Below are 17128 nucleotides of genomic sequence, written 5' to 3' on the forward strand. Positions count from 1 at the left end.
GCGCTACCCCTACTGCTCCGTGACTAACGGCTGACTCTATGATGGTTATGTCCGCCATTCCTCACCTTGTTCGTAAAGTGAAATCAACTCATTCTGCTCCCGCGGAGTCGTCCCGCTCCGCTCGAAGTTCGAAAAATCTTCGCTCACTACGCGCTGGTTCGCGCATGCGCTGTATGTAGGTTAGGCTTTTTTTATCTATTCTAGCTCTATTGTTCGCTACGCGATCACTACTGATATTTACTCATAGATCAATCTCAGGCTCGTGCGGGCACATAAATACAATTTATCATACATGTAATGCTATTCTTGTTTCTTAGAATACGAGATAACATTGATAATGCAAGGGTTTATCACAAGTAACAAGTGAATTCAGTCCTGTCGTTCATTCCGTTGGGCTTCAGGCTACTAAGATAGTAAATCCAATGGTTTTCTCTTTTTAAGAGATTTTTTTTGTTCATTGTTCCTTCTTTCTTAGGGACAATTTCCAGTACACAAGCCCTTAATTGGTTGATATTATGGTGTTTTTTTTCGGCGACGTGCGTGACCACTGTTGATTTTGATGACTGTGTTCTTATATTACTCTTGTGCTCATTGAGCCGAACTTTTAGCTTTCTTTCCGTATGTCCTACGTAGACCCTACCACATGGGCATTTCAGTAAGTACACTATGTTGGTAGTATCGCATGTGGCGTTCACTTTTAGGGGAATTTTATGTCCTTTCATCGGGTGATTGATGCTTGCACCCTTCATAATGTTGTGGCAATTTCCACAATTTAGGCAAGGTTCTGTTCCTTTGAAGATCCGATGACGTGACTTTTGTGTCGGTGTTTTTAACAACTCTCTAATGTTTTTACCCCTGGTATGAGCAAAAAGTGGTTCTTCGTCGAATATACCTTTAAAGTCTGTTTCCAGCTTCACTATCTGCCAGTTTTTATGGATTATCCTTTTGAATTGAGCGCTCACGTTCGAAAATTTGCTCACACATGTTATTCGTGGTTTTTTCTCTGTGTGTTTATAAATCAGTAATTCTGTTCTGGTTTTCTTTTGGGCTCTCTCTTTTGATTTTCTGATAATCTCCTCCGGGTATCCCCGTGATAAGAATCTGTTGCCCATAATGTTCAGTTGTTCTTGGCGATCGTCATCTTCCGAGACCAATCTCATAACCCTGAGGAACTGCGAGTAGGGAAGATGTGTTTTAAGTGACTGTGGGTGGTGACTTTTATACTGTAACAGATTGTTTCTATCTGTTGGTTTTCGATAGAGATTTGTTATGAAGGTATTGTTCCTCTTGGTGAGTTCCACATCCAGAAATTGTATGGTGGTTTCATTTATGTTCCAGGTGAATTTTATTCTATCGTTCCTGTTATCCAAAATTTTTAGTTGCTGTTCTAAAGATGCTTGTGTCCCCTTCCATACTAGGAAGATATCGTCTATGAATCTCACATAGGTGAGAAGATGAGTGGCCCATTCCTGGTTGTTATAGATATGTTCCCCCTCAAAAGATCCCATAAACAGATTGGCGTACGCCGGCGCGGCGCAATTGCCCACCGAAGTTCCATTCAATTGGATGAACCAGCGATTGTTCTGGTTAAGTAGCTATTCAACAATGTAAATTGCATCAGTTCCATCAAGAAGATTTGCAAATCTTCTGGGTAGGTGCTGTATAATAAGGCTTTCTCAATGGCTTCCAAGCCCTCTTTGTGTGGGATGGCAGTGTACAGGGTTTTTACATCAACGGTTGCCATGATAGTATTGTCTTCCAGTTTCACCTGTTGTAATTTTAACAGAAAATCGGTGGTGTCCTTGATATGTGATAAGTTTCTGCTTTTACAAACATTCACAAAGGGGAAGGGTACCTTCCCATTTGGGAATGGGTTACCACCTACTTGAAGTAGGTGGTAAAATGCAAATGGTTTGTGACCACATTTCGGTCACAAAACATTCATGCATACCAATGCAATTGGGTATTAGTAAGGGACGCCCTTAACACGCCACTTCCCAATACCGAATCTCAAAACTCAATTTGTGATTCGGTAACAGTTTACCGAATCGGAATTTGGGTTTGATGCATGTGAAAAGCCTTTTTTGCATTCGCGAATCGGCCCATTTGTGAACTCAAAAAGGTTTCATACATGTGGCCCTTAGTCCCTTATCGAAAAGCACCAAGTCATAGTTCTTCTTACAATCCTAATTGTCAAATCTTTTTGTCCATGTTTTAGCATGTCTGGTATTGCCTCAATCCATAGGCAAGCATGACGTTTGTACCCACAGGTTTCTGAAACAAAGAGAGATCTTGTACCTAATTGTTCATGAATCCTTGGTTAGTTTGATAAACAAGAAAATAAAGTGGAGCAGAAAAGGAGGGAATGGCTATTTCCAATGCTGTCCAAAGTATGAATATCTGTGTTCAATCTTGGCTCTGTCAACATGGCTTTTGTAGTTCGGACTGGACTGTTCCCATGGGGCACAGAGTCAGAGCTGATTTGCATATCGCCATTGTCTAACCCAGGGTGGTGTGGAGTGCAAAAAAAACGATGGATTTGGGCCCAGATCTTTGGACTGGGGTGCGTGTGTGACATTGATCCACATTCGGTCCATCACCTGTTTTATTTGCAAATTCCGCCCTAAGTGCGCTGGGAATGCCCAGACGTGGGTCCCAGGCACTCCACACCACTGGAGTCAAGCTAGCCGGGCTGATGAGGTGGTACCTTGAAACCGGTCCGGTCCTCGGATGCTTGATTCCGTTCTGGGAAGGACATGGCTTTTGTAGTTCGGACTGGACTGTTCCCATGGGGCACAGGGTCAGAGCGGATTTGCATATCGCCATTGTCTAACCCAGGGTGGTGTGGAGTGCAAAAAAACGATGGATTTGGGCCCAGATCTTTGGACGGGGGTGAGTGTGTGACATTGATCCACATTCGGTCCATCACCTGTTTTATTTGCAAATTCCGCCCTAAGTGCGCTGGGGATGCCCAGACGTGGGTCCCAGGCACTCCACACCACTGGAGTCAAGCTAGCCGGGCTGATGAGGTGTTACCTCGAAACCGGTCCGGTCCTCGGATGCTTGATTCCGTTCTGGGAAGGACATGGCTTTTGTAGTTCGGACTGGACTGTTCCCATGGGGCACAGGGTCAGAGCTGATTTGCATATCGCCGTTGTCTAACCCAGGGTGGTGTGAAGTGCAAAAAAATGATGGATTTGGGCCCAGATCTTTGGACTGGGGTGAGTGTGTGACATTGATCCACATTCGGTCCATCACCTGTTTTATTTGCAAATTCCGCCCTAAGTGCGCTGGGGATGCCCAGACGTGGGTCCCAGGCACTCCACACCACTGGAGTCAAGCTAGCCGGGCTGATGAGAGGTGTTACCTCGAAACCGGTACGTTCCTCGGATGCTTGATTCCGTTCTGGGAAGGACATGGCTTTTGTAGTTCGGACTGGACTGTTCCCATGGGGCACAGGGTCAGAGCTGATTTGCATATCGCCATTGTCTAACCCAGGGTGGTGTGGAGTGCAAAAAAACAATGGATTTGGGCCCAGATCTTTGGACTGGGGTGAGTGTGTGACATTGATCCACATTCGGTCCATCACCTGTTTTATTTGCAAATTCCGCCCTAAGTGCGCTGGGAATGCCCAGACGTGGGTCCCAGGCACTCCACACCACTGGAGTCAAGCTAGCCGGGCTGATGAGAGGTGTTACCTCGAAACCGGTCCGGTCCTCGGATGCTTGATTCCGTTCTGGGAAGGACATGGCTTTTGTAGTTCGGACTGGACTGTTCCCATGGGGCACAGGGTCAGAGCTGATTTGCATATCGCCATTGTCTAACCCAGGGTGGTGTGGAGTGCAAAAAAACGATGGATTTGGGCCCAGATCTTTGGACTGGGGTGAGTGTGTGACATTGATCCACATTCGGTCCATCACCTGTTTTATTTGCAAATTCCGCCCTTAGTGCGCTGGGGATGCCCAGGCGTGGGTCCCAGGCACTCCACACCACTGGAGTCAAGCTAGCCGGGCTGATGAGGTGTTACCTCGAAACCGGTCCGGTCCTCGGATGCTTGATTCCGTTCTGGGAAGGACATGGCTTTTGTAGTTCGGACTGGACTGTTCCCATGGGGCACAGGGTCAGAGCTGATTTGCATATCGCCATTGTCTAACCCAGGGTGGTGTGGAGTGCAAAAAAACGATGGATTTGGGCCCAGATCTTTGGACTGGGGTGAGTGTGTGACATTGATCCACATTCGGTCCATCACCTGTTTTATTTGCAAATTCCGCCCTAAGTGCGCTGGGGATGCCCAGACGTGGGTCCCAGGCACTCCACACCACTGGAGTCAAGCTAGCCGGGCTGATGAGAGGTGTTACCTCGAAACCGGTCCGGTCCTCGGATGCTTGATTCCGTTCTGGGAAGGACATGGCTTTTGTAGTTCGGACTGGACTGTTCCCATGGGGCACAGGGTCAGAGCTGATTTGCATATCGCCATTGTCTAACCCAGGGTGGTGTGGAGTGCAAAAAAACGATGGATTTGGGCCCAGATCTTTGGACTGGGGTGAGTGTGTGACATTGATCCACATTCGGTCCATCACCTGTTTTATTTGCAAATTCCGCCCTAAGTGTGCTGGGGATGCCCAGACGTGGGTCACAGGCACTCCACACCACTGGAGTCAAGCTAGCCGGGCTGATGAGAGGTGTTACCTCGAAACCGGTCCGGTCCTCGGATGCTTGATTCCGTTCTGGGAAGGACATGGCTTTTGTAGTTCGGACTGGACTGTTCCCATGGGGCACAGGGTCAGAGCTGATTTGCATATCGCCATTGTCTAACCCAGGGTGGTGTGGAGTGCAAAAAAACGATGGATTTGGGCCCAGATCTTTGGACTGGGGTGAGTGTGTGACATTGATCCACATTCGGTCCATCACCTGTTTTATTTGTACTTGCTTTAACAGCACAGTGCATTCTGGGAGTTCTACTCCTAATGTAGGGTTGAAGAACAGAGGCACTCACAGTAGCCCTTAAGCTCTTAAATTCCTCCCACTGACCCACACTTTATATTTTCCTGTGCAGACATCTTCTTGTCATGAGTCCCATGATTGCAGTTCAATTGATCTTTGGATGTTACTCACCAAGAGAAAGCAAGGCACTCTTGAGCAAAGGCAAGCAGCGATGCTCCTTTTATCATGCATGTTTATTGTCTGCATGATCTGGTCATACATCATCTAGGACTACAGGAACACCACCTAAAGGTTCTCCCTGTGCACTTAGCCAAAAATGACTCCCCTTAAATGTAAGGGATGTGTGTGAGTAGTGGTTGAGTACATGAGCGGACAGCTACTCCACTGTGGGATCTTCCATACATCTGTAGCCAGTGCTTAAATTGAAAAACATTAAAAGGTGCCAGGAGAAGGACACTACAGCCTGCACCATCCATTGTCCCTGCCAGTATCAACATGACTATTAACCATCACACTCTTACAAGTGTGACAATTCATACTAATCCAGGCCCCCAAAGCTATAAGAATGGCTTGGCTTGTGGGGCAGGTAGTAGTCATTGTTAATGTATATTGAATGAATAAACCACTTTTGCTGTGCTCATACCTAAATTAGACAGACAGCACCGCCATGTGGCAGACTGTCATAATCACCAGTGCGGACAATTTAGTGCCAGTGCCGAGCACAGGAAACTACGGACTTAAATTAAGGACTGTATGTAGCGCCTACGATTGTAGGGTGCTCCAGCAGGCTTACTGGTGGTCATACCAGTCTTGCTTCCATCTCTCCAGCTGCTCTCATTTTACCCCTCCCCTTCCAGAAACCATGTAATGTCAAGTATGTCTGTCTGGATTGAAATCATATACATGTGGATGCAGGATAAAAGGTTCCTTGTGTTCACTTTTCTGGACAAAGCCAGTTCCAGCAGGTCATCCTGTGGCCTGAGAAGTGCAACACCTGGACAATTAACTGTGGGCAAAGGCCATGGCCAGAGCAACACATCTGCACAATACAGTAGGGCCACCAGGCCATCCTCCGCAGCATGTGGAGAAGGAGCCCAGCAGCAGACTGATTGGCCACAGGACCATCTGGATCTAATCTAATCCATTACTGGATGCCTGCTATCAGAGTGACAGTGTACGTTTGGTAGCTGGCTGCCTAAATCCTACACCAGCTACAGCAATAGATACCTTTAAATGACTGGCCTTCTCCAAAACTGAGGGAACAACTTTAAATCACTGAAGTCTCATGTAGGTTTCCACCAGCTGCCACCAATTTGGAACATAAGTTGACTCAACTGGCTTATTCAGTATACACTTTTTTTAAGCTGGAAGAACTCCATACACCTGTGCAGAGAAAAGCCCACTGTAGGAATTTTTGGCTACCTTCCCTGATGAGGTGGGAAGAATACTCCATGACTGAAGAAAAAACTTTGCAGCTGCAACATGAAGAAAATGTTGTGGACAGCCTGGCACATTCAGTCCATAACCTATTTTCCCCAAAGGAGAGATGGGGGAAACTTTAGAGAGTCTGTAATACAACCTCAAACCAGGCTATAGACATGCTAACAGGTTTTTCAAGGGTTGCTGGTATAGTTCTTACCAGTATTTCTCCACAAATGACCTGACACTGGCGTTGGCGCCTATCAACGACTACACGCCCAAGCAGTCTTACCACAAAGGCATAAGGTACCTGCCTCTCATCCTCTTCGGACTTACTAAAACTGTTTCCAGGTGATATACAGTGTATTTATTAGGTGGCAACTTTCACAATGTTAAAGATGTGAAGAGATTTTTATCATTAGAAACCTTCATGATATTTTAGTTGACATGTTTCTGCACATAGCCACTTGGTTATCGACATATTTGTTACCACTTGAAATAGAGGTAAGCGTATGCCTTGTGGCAAAACGCATTCAAAGCAAAAGAATGAGAGATTGTGCTCAGAACTCACATATGGCTGGTACATTGTGTTTCTAGATGCAAGACAGTAGAAGCTTTAATTATGCCTACTGGTGCGCAAGCCTGGATCAGGCATAGCTCAAGCAAAAGCCTCACGTGCCCTTGTCCTGAGGGCTGCTGATGTCTCACTAGGATTCAGTCCAGATCCAGAGTCCAGCTAATAGATGTGCTGCAGGGAGAGGCTTGGTTTGTCCAGGGTTGCCAAGCCTGGGAGCCATTGGCTGCTGCTCGTGTGACAAAGACTGGTTCTTCATCATGAAGCAGTGCAGGCAACGTGGCATAATGGATGCACAAGTGCTGGCCAAATGGAAGCCACTCGAGGGAAGCCGCTGGTTTCTCAGTCAGTATTTCTGACACCGGAGTGCAGTGGTTCTTCCAGCTCTGCAGTAGGAGTAGCAGGCTGCCAGTGCTTAATTTGTGCAGGTGCTTTCCGGTGCTGAGCACCAGCACTTATTTCTCAGGGCTGGGTCTATTGTAGGGGTGGGCAGAATTAATAATTCATAAACATTCAACATGGGAAATACAATTTGATGCACGCCAAAGGCTTCAAATCTAATCCAGTCTCCTCGTTGTGTGGGGCCTGGCTTGTTTTGGGCTCTACTGGTAAGTCTTCTGCTGGTTTTTACTTTTTATCAGGCATGGGAAGGGTTAACAAAACACTGGATGACTGAGGCAGGAGGAGTGGCAGCACCCATGCTTTGCGTGCAGAACACTAACACCAAGACCAGCCGAGCGGCTGAGGCCCTGCACTGGATTTGCCAAGAACTATACAAGTGAAGCAAGAGAGAAATAGCAGACACCCCACTGCCGAGAACCATGCTCACACAGAAGTGTACATGTACGACAGCAGAGCCAGGCCCTCTACCCACAGGCTGGGCTGGGAGTTCCTACGGTGCCTACTGCCTCCTAAGCTCTGCTCTCCACTCCCGAAGTTCACAGACACCTGATCTGATTCAGCGCAGATCCCAAACACCGGCAGGTCTGAGATTATTTTATTTACGTTGTCCTGGACAGTGCATGGAGTGAGAAGGGAACAGCAGAGAACAGAATCTGAAACTGTTCTGCACAAGTGCTCACTCACATCTGGCATTAACTGCTGAACACTTTTGGCATGCTCTTCTGCACTCAGGCCAATATTGCCTAGCCAGGGAAACTCATGTAAAGCGCTCCAATATCTTCAGTCGAGATAGCGCTAAATAAAACTGCAGGGGTAAAAAATGTGATGCAGGTTTTGAGCATGAATCCCTTATTTCCACCCCCTCCCATCCTCCAAAACATGCCCAGAGTTCCTCTAAGACACTACATCATGCTTCTTAAGAGCTGTACGGTCCGGGGCACCATTTCATGCCAGGTGTGATGTCTCTTTCAGTGCATAAGTTTGAAGCTGTGCTGGCAAATTTGTCATTCTCATAGTGCTATATGTTTTGAATGGCAGACTGCATCAAGAGTGTTGCTTATAAGGTGATATATATTGGTGGTAAATGGACAATGAGGGCGACCAACAACTGCCATGTGAGTGTGCTGAGTGGAGGGATGTTTTTTTTCCTTCTTTTCATGCAAGTGTCGCAGAGGGTCCACACAGTCTTTCCGTGACTGCTGGGTTCTTCTTTGGCCCGGTGTGGAAGGTGCACAAGCAAGGCACATACCACACTGGAGAATGCGCTGCACTTACTTTCGAAATCTGTGAAACTTAGTGTAGGCTGCAATTATTTTAACTTTTTGAAGGGTGCGCTTCAAAAACCCAGGGAAGTAATAGAAAAGATTAAACACCTCAGATAGGTGGCTTGGGGAGGGAAATCTAGAGATGAGAGGTGGTATTTCCATTAGCCTAAAATAATTCTAGGCACTGTTGAGAAAATAACAGAAAAGTCAGCAATTTTCAATTTATATGATGATGGAGAGAGTGCCTGGATGCAGGGTATTGTGAGTCAGTGGAGTAGTGCATTCATTGCATCATCTGGGTTTGGCCTCATAGCATAAGTTCGAAACCTGGCAAGGCCATGCAGGCTTTCCTCCTCAAGACTATATGAGTATTCTTGAGTTGGAAACACAGGAGTGAACGTACGTTTCACAAAAAACATATTATGAACTGGAAGCAAGCATACAAAACAGTGAGGAACAGAAGCAAGAAAAGGTGGTTCTAATGAATGATAGCAGGGGAATAGTGGCCATTAGTATACCCGGTAAAAATGCACCAGGGCCCAGAGGTGGGAGGGGCCCAGTCTGGCTTGCACCAAGTGATAATATTTCAGAGGGTGTATGTGCCCAGGATGTGCAGTCCTGGTCTCATCTGTGGCCTTTAATGCTGCAGCTTAATTTAGGAACCTACACAACACTGGTGAAGAAATGTTGGAAGGCCTTGCCGAGCTCAGCTCTACTGCTTTCCTCCGACAGCCACAGCACAATAAACCCACACAGGTATTCTGCTATTTCCAGAGCATCAGCGCATCCCCACATCTCTGCCAGTGCTGCTCTCTCCTAATCCGTAGTTCTCACTGGCTGGGCAGTGGCCCTTCACTCCCAGCTCTGCTGTGCCACCTCAGCCCTGAACTTGGGCCTTTAACTGACACTTTTATGAGGATTACTAATTATGATGCCACAAAACATCTTTTGATAGCATAAAACCTAAACACAGTTAGAGAATTGCTATTGTGTGTCTTGGACAGCACAGCAATGCATTGATGAGACAGGCCAAGAATGATACAGCCCTGTCACCCCTCAACTTTTCATAATGAATTACTGTATAGGTAATAAGGCAGAGGTGTACTCATTTAGTGCTCTCCCTCAGTATCTGCTTTTCTTTCTCCCATTCACACATCACTCCTTCCTTTCTCTCCAGTATTCCTTCACTATCTGCTCTACGTCCATGTTTCCCCTTAATCTACACCTTTTCACCTTCCTCTCTTTCACTTCCACTTTCCTTTCACATGCTGTCTGCTCTTCTTCCCTTGCCTTTCTCCTCTTTCCACTTTCCATTCTCATCATTTTCAACTTCAATCTTGCACTCCCAATCTCTGCTTTCCCTACTTCTCTTCACATTCTTTGTGTACTGTATCTATCTTTGCCTTCAGACCTCTCCTCCTTCCACACTCTCCCTTTTATGTTTTTCCTTCTTGAGCCTATATCTATATCCACTCCAGGAACTGTGTTTGATGTCAGGGTCATAAATGTAAATCTTGGTGTGGCCACTCAATCTTTTTTCTTTCTGAGGTCAATAAAATTAGTGCCATTGAGCTGGATAACATTTGTATTCGGTGTCAAGGCCCCCCTCTGGTGAATATGCGTTAAGGACACAGATATTTATTTTAATATTTTGTTTTTCAATTTCTTTGCAATATTACCCAGACATTATTCCCTATGTACTTCCATGACACAGTAACTTTCAAACATGTATCCATTCCCCTGAACTCCTTTCTTTCCTTTGTGCCATCTTTTTCTTTCCTTGTTCTCATTCTCAGTACATTAAGCCATGCCTCCTTTCCTCTTTCCATTCTTGCTTCCTTACACCCTCATTCATTCCCCATCGTCCCTCCCTTTGTGCATTTATCCCCTCTTTCTCCTTTCATTCCTAACTTTCTTTTTTGCCTGCTTCTTCCTTCATCCCTTCTTTAATTCCTTCTTTTCTTATCTTCAACCCTTCCTTCTGCTTTTCTTTATAATTTCCTTTTGTCTTATTTATCACACATCGTCCACTTCATTTCTCCCTTATTTATTCTATCCCTTCATGTCTTCCTTTCACATTGTTTTCTTATTTCATCCATTACTCATTTAAATCCTCACTCCATTACTCACCTTCCTGCCTACATTTTTTGCCATCTTCTTTAATGTATTCCTTCCTTCATACCTTTAAATCTTTTTAACAGCACAGTACAAGCACATTCTCTTTAGTTTATAAAGCTGCAACTGTCCCTCAAATGACCCTACACATGGTACATTTTGAGATTTACACACATTTTCTAATTTGATTTCACTTTTAAGTTGTTGTCATAGGCTTTTCAAATGTTAAAATATGCTTATGTTATATTGATTCGTATAGCACACAAATCACCCAAGAGGGTATCCAGGCCCTTGGGCAGGTGTGTACTTGTAAGTTCTTCAATAAGCTTATGTGAAAAACTAGGTCTTCAGCTTCTTGCAAAACTCAAGACATAAGGAGGTAGCTCCAATGTGTTTAGGCTTGTGGGTGTGGGTGGGGCCAATAATGGAAGTGGGTGGAGCCAATGGGGGTTATGGGTGGAGCTGGAAGTGGGTGTGGCCTTTTAACAATGTGAGCACCTGCACTTCATATTTTACAAATTAAGCACTGCAGGCTGCACCTCATTGCTGAGCCCGCGCAGCTGGTGTCCGCAAGTACGCACAAGGCTGGATCTGCCTTGTTCTCTGGCCTTTCTTGCCTTGGTGGTTCCTCTTCAGGGGCCAGGTTCCTGTGTGTTGGAGCAAACTCAGAATAAAAGACGGCTTGGTGGATTATTGGACAGGTTTTTAAGAATTCCTGTTTTTGCCCCTTCTAGGCCAAGTCTGTAAAACTCTAGCACTGATCGGTGCGGCACCGGCAGCCAGCAGCTTAGGTCAACCAAGTCCATCTAGCAGCATGCCACTGAGGGTTTATTATTTTAAAACCAGATTCTAGACTTTTATGTATGGTGGCAACTTTTCCAAAGACAAAATAAAGAGAGCCATGTGGGGACTTGGCTCTGCACACTTATTTTTACTTTGCTAGTACTGAACGAAGGCAGGACCTTAACTATCTAAAGCACCTTTGCATCGAGTATTAAAAGGTTGGCCAAGCTAAGACAATACTGGTAATGCTATCAAGTAAACACGGAACTAACACCAGAGTGAATTACCTGGAAGGCACCAACCTGCCTCTCCTCTCCAGCGGGCTCGCTCAGATCTGAACTCACACAAGGTCTGACAACAGCTCCAGAGAGGAGCAGATCTGCTCTTTTCCAGCCTCCTGTGTTTCTGGGAAGCCGCTACTCACCCACACACTGCAGCACAATCAGAAACTCGGACTCGGACAGTCCGAAGGCGTTCTCGGGCTCTTCCAGCACCGTCAGCAGGCTCCCGCTCGAGCAGTATTCCATGACGAGCACCTTCTGTTTGCTGGTTCCCTGAGGACAATCGGGAGGAAAGGGTATGGATCAGAGGCCACCTATGGAGCATCATCAGTGCACACTAACACAGAGCTCAGCAGTTATGATGAATAGGATTGTGGTCCTTCTTTTATTTCCCACACCCCCATGTCCCAGTGACCTATGCAGAGGCTGCCCCTGACCAGGATCATACGGACTGTATAAGGACCTGTCGGCCTGTACAGACACTATGCAAACACTGCTGTCTGCTAGAGGCTGCAAATGTAGGGAATTCTGACACATTTCCCTCAGGCCTGCCTGCATCCCAAGTGCATCGCGCCTTGAGGTGCCCAAGACTGCATCTATCAAGCTATCCCAACAGAGACTTGCATTGTGTCCCATTATGAAGCAATCACCCACTATGAACGTAAGTCTGCGCGTTTCCATAGTTTTTTTTGTTTTTTTTATTCTAACACAATGCTATTTGGGTTTTGGTGTCATATAGCGGACCTACATGCATTGTTTGCCCTTCTCTTGCTACCATGTGTATATAGTAAGCTAACCAAGCAGGTCTCTTGTGCCACCATCCAGGATGTCAGAGCTTTCTCTAGCTTTTAGAGAAAACCTATTCTTACACTACACTTCCAAGTAGATGCCCCCTTGTGAAACTCTAGGATCAAACCTGGCTACTAGAAGAGGCAGACACCAATGCAACCATGGGCTCTGATACGCATTGGCAGATGTGCACACCTCATTAAGGCCATACATCTCAAATATTTAATTTAAAGTATTTAAAGTGAGGGTGGAGAATTAGGCGGAAATACAGGCAAGGACATCTGGTGGCAGATGGAGGTAGGACACATCATGGCCCTGAGAAGGATGTGTCTGATACTATGGTGTGCGGCAGGTTAAACAGGGGCGCGACAGATGGTATACTATGACAGGACATGGCTGAAAGGGCTCGGGCATCATTGCACATGCTGTGGCATACCATGCACAACCTGGGCCATATCATGGCTGCAGGCATATTTCATGGCTGACAAAGAGGGATGTTGTGCCCAATGGAATGGTGTGGCATGTACTGGGCCAGTGTTATGAACATATTAATGGAAGGACAGTATAGACTGAAGCATAACCTACTATATACTGGGGCATGTCAGGGATTGCATGTAACGCCTGATTACAAGGACACATGATGGTCGATACTGGAGTGGTCATGGCTTATATCATGGCATGCTCAAGTTGATATTGGCGTATGCCATGGCTCATGCTAGGGCCAGTCATTGCTGATGAGCCGCGGGCACGCCATGCTGCATACTGTAACATATTGTGGTCCATGCTGGGGCAGGTCGTAGCTGTTAACTAGTGAAAATCATAGCAAACAAAGTACATGCCACAGCTGATATTGGAACATATCATAGCTAACATGCTCTACCTCTATTGACCAGCATATCAGACTTTGATCCTCTCTTCATAGAGGTACAAACCAGGGACCATTTTGATCACCCTGCCTGGACTGCCTCAAAGTCTGTAACGATAAGCTGCAAAGCTGGACAATTTTCAAAATGTGGCCTCCTGAACTTATCACAATCCAAATGAGTTGCCAGAGTTCTGCACAATGCTCACTAGTGATGCATGCAGAGGTAAACCAACCTCTTGAAACCTGCTGGATACACCTATTCCCTTGGATGTACACACCCCTCTAGTTCTTTACAAAGACGTGTCATATTTCAAACTTTGGCCCACATCAGACACAATAGCCTACCCTCAACTGTTTGATGACCTTTAAATCTCTTCTCCCAGTCTTCACTGCTTTTCAGAATCCTCTCCTGTTTGATGACCTACAAGACATTTCTCCCCACTTCTGATGCTTCTCAGAATCCTGTCGTTTGATGACATGCAAGACTCTTCTCCCACCTTACACTTTCACAGAATACTGGAGCCCATGGTAGGTGGATTTGTACTGTCTGTTTATGGGTTCTTTATTTACAGAGCCCAAATCCTTATAAATGGTTGGCACTCACCGACTCCTCCACTGCGAACAGCTTGACTATGTTCTTGTGGTTCAACTTCCTCAGCACCTCAAACTCCCTCATCTGCACCTCGTACGGCCGCAAGTAGCTGCTGTTGTTGAAAACTTTTACGGCAACCAACTCTCCGGCTTTCTGGAAATGGAAAAAATAAAAATGTGATAGTGCAAAACTGACTACTGCAACTATGGCAGTTTGAAGGCTGCAACTTGGTCAGATGCCAGAGGGAAAGGCATAGCCTGATATTGAAAAACCTCTGGTAAGTGCCTAGTTTTCTTATAAACAAACCACTAGAGAGTTCCCATTCAACTCACCTCGGCCCAGCTGTATATACTCATGCTGCATAGACAATGTGTTTCTCACCTACACACTCAATCAATTCCTCACCGCCGTCTTCACCTTGTAGCAAGATTTGTACACATTGGCCGTGGCACCTTTGTCCAGCAGGGAATAGTGAGATTTAAATGCCAAACACTCGCCCACTCAGTCAATTGCTCACTTGCACACTCACCTTGCTGCGTGCTTTGTACACAATAGCGGTGGCCCCTTGGCCCAGCACATCCTCCGTCTTCCAAAGGTAATTGGGAGTACTCTGCATTGCTGTGCAATATCCAACTTACAGCACTCAATCCTACAGTAAGAAAAACACAACATCAATGTCTAAGGTTATTGACTGTTATGTTATGTTAATGGATATTTGGTGCAGCACAACTACTCACCCCCAGAGGGGCATCTCGGCGCTGAGGTAGCAGATAGGTCAGGAAACAGCCATTAGAACAGCTAGGTTGGAAGATGTTTTTTAAAACCTTAGAACTCTGTGCACGCCCTGATAAAAAAGGGAAGCGTGTTCCAGTGGTATGGAGCAAGGTACGAGAAAGCCCGTCCACCATACCTAGATATGCAAATACACCAGGGCAAAGAAGAAATTGACTACTTGATCTGAGGTTTCTTCCAGGGAGATAGGGAACAAGCTTTTCCTGTAGATATTTGGGTCCTTCATACATCAGGCAGAGGAGTTTAAAAATTGCTCTTTTCTTTATGGGGAGCCAATGAAGGGCTTTGAGGAGAGGGGAAGTTTTTGGAAGTATGCATGAGGATCTAGTAGGGACAGGATGTTCTAGTAAGTGGGTGAACTGTCAAGAGGCAAGAGCAAAGATGCAAACAATTTAGTGAGGGGAGTTAATTTAACACAGATGTGTGTCCGGTTCTTTGAAGGTTGACAAAATCTAGCGAGTGGTTAAAAGGATGTATGCAGTAGTCGGCAATCCTTAGTAAGGGTGAAAATGGGGCCATGAAATTGAATACGTCACGAGCTGGAAGAGGAAGATTGAAGTCAAAGGCTTGGTGCAAGTAGTAGGTTTTAGCTGCGACAAGGACATGATGAGCAAGGACCTCGGTGGAGGCAGAGTCACCGATAGAGTGTATAGGGGCTGGCAGAGTCAACGGCGGCGGGCTGCAGGGGGCACGTTCATGACAAAAGGAGCCAGGCAGTAGACAAAAGCCAAGTGCTACTAAATAAAAGGAGGGAGCCAGAGTGGTCGGTACTGGGGTGCGCTTCAAGAGTGTGTGAAAACACAAAAACTGAGGTAGCGGGTTGGAGTTGATTTTCATGAGTTACACAACAGGAGTCTAAGTGTTTCTGAGTCAAAGCAAATAGAGGGCAACAAGTAAGGACTGAGATTCATTGTCAGAGCTTTCTTGGGGTTGAAGAACTGGAGCAGCACTTGCAGAAGGACTGCATTAATGTCATTTAGTAAAGCTGCATGCTTCTCTTCATAGCAGCATATGCCGCAGCGGAGCATTAAGGCAAAGTGGCAAAGCTGTGTGGTGCCTTGGCTTATTATATACTACTGTGTTGCGGTAATATTCATGAAGATTGTTACAAATTAAATGTTTTCCTTTATTCTTCCACACTCAACCAGTGTTTTCACTTTTTTACGCGGCTGCGAATACCTTTTGTTCCAAGTACATCAGTTTTTCTTTTGGCCATTTAGTCGTTTAACTACCATTAGTGATCCAACTGGACTACAATTTACACTACTCTTCTTTTTAATATTGCAGATGTCCCTATATCATTAGGTCCTGAAGAGACCCTGTATTTATGGAAGGGTCGAAACGCGGTAGACATTAAAAGAAACGAATCAATAACCCAACACTGACAATTGTTTACAGTGTTGTAGAAAATTGTTGAAAGTATAAAAAGGTCGTTTCATTAGAGTATTGGAAACCATACTATAACTGTCACTAGATGTCCCTAAATTTTTCTGTTTTAGTTCCAAATCTGCACTGGGGACAGTAAGCACTATTGTTTAGGTATATTTGAAACTTTTCTGAATATTTGTTATAAACTTCAAAAACCAACTACAGTGTACTCGGTTACTTTTTTGTCTGATATCCATATGACCCATGTACATTGCCATTGTGCATCCTTATTACTTACATTATATCTCATTGTCTCCACAAGAAACACTGTTTCTTGCTATATAATACATACCCTGGTTCTTCGCGAGTAGGGTTTCCCTTGTTTTTGTTGAATATCGTGGTCAACATTAGCATTTAGCATGCATATTTATTGAGTGTGCAGCTTACACGTTTAGCTTGACCAGAGTATATGGCTGCATTTTAAAACGATTAACATTTAGTTGTCGCTTTTTCCATGTTGGTAATCTTTATTTCAGAAGAAAATCGTATCAGCAATCTTAAGCAATGTATTGTTTGTTTTCTATTCACCTGCAGAGAACCACCACATCTCCTTATGTTGCTAATAACTGCTAGTCTGAAGGATGTTTAGAGGGAGTTCAGCGTGCATTAGCTTGAGAAATAATGAAGTTGATGTATCTTTGTGTCCTTTAACCGGATTAGTTCCTCATATGAGAGTCATGTGTTGGCGCAGTAAAACATTATAAATGTGTGATTTAAACGAATGCAATGTAGGTACAGATTTCCTTTCTTCTTACTTACCAGCAGACTCCTTTCTACTTGTTTTTAGATTAAGATACCCGTTTTCCCCAACAGTGAGTCATCAATGTGTTCAGAATGCACGTTCATTCAACCAATCTGTGTCATCGCTGAAGATGATTG

General features: G+C 45.2%; 1 protein-coding gene across 1 annotated transcript in view; it reads right to left on the reverse strand.

The window, feature by feature from the left end:
* IKBKE (inhibitor of nuclear factor kappa B kinase subunit epsilon) overlaps positions 1-17128 on the reverse strand; it is a 287793-nt gene that overhangs the window by 208968 nt on the left and 61697 nt on the right. Inside the window, exons 3-5 of the mRNA XM_086923415.1 lie at positions 14559-14678; positions 14042-14182; positions 11927-12056 (exon numbers count right to left, since the gene is read on the reverse strand). Of these exons, the coding sequence (XP_086779541.1) occupies positions 11927-12056; positions 14042-14182; positions 14559-14645 (358 nt within the window). The 5' untranslated portion in view covers positions 14646-14678. The remainder of the gene's footprint in view (positions 1-11926; positions 12057-14041; positions 14183-14558; positions 14679-17128) is intronic.

This window comes from Lissotriton vulgaris, chromosome 5, assembly GCF_964263255.1.
Source record: "Lissotriton vulgaris chromosome 5, aLisVul1.2, whole genome shotgun sequence".
Classification (NCBI taxonomy): Eukaryota; Metazoa; Chordata; class Amphibia; order Caudata; family Salamandridae; genus Lissotriton; species Lissotriton vulgaris.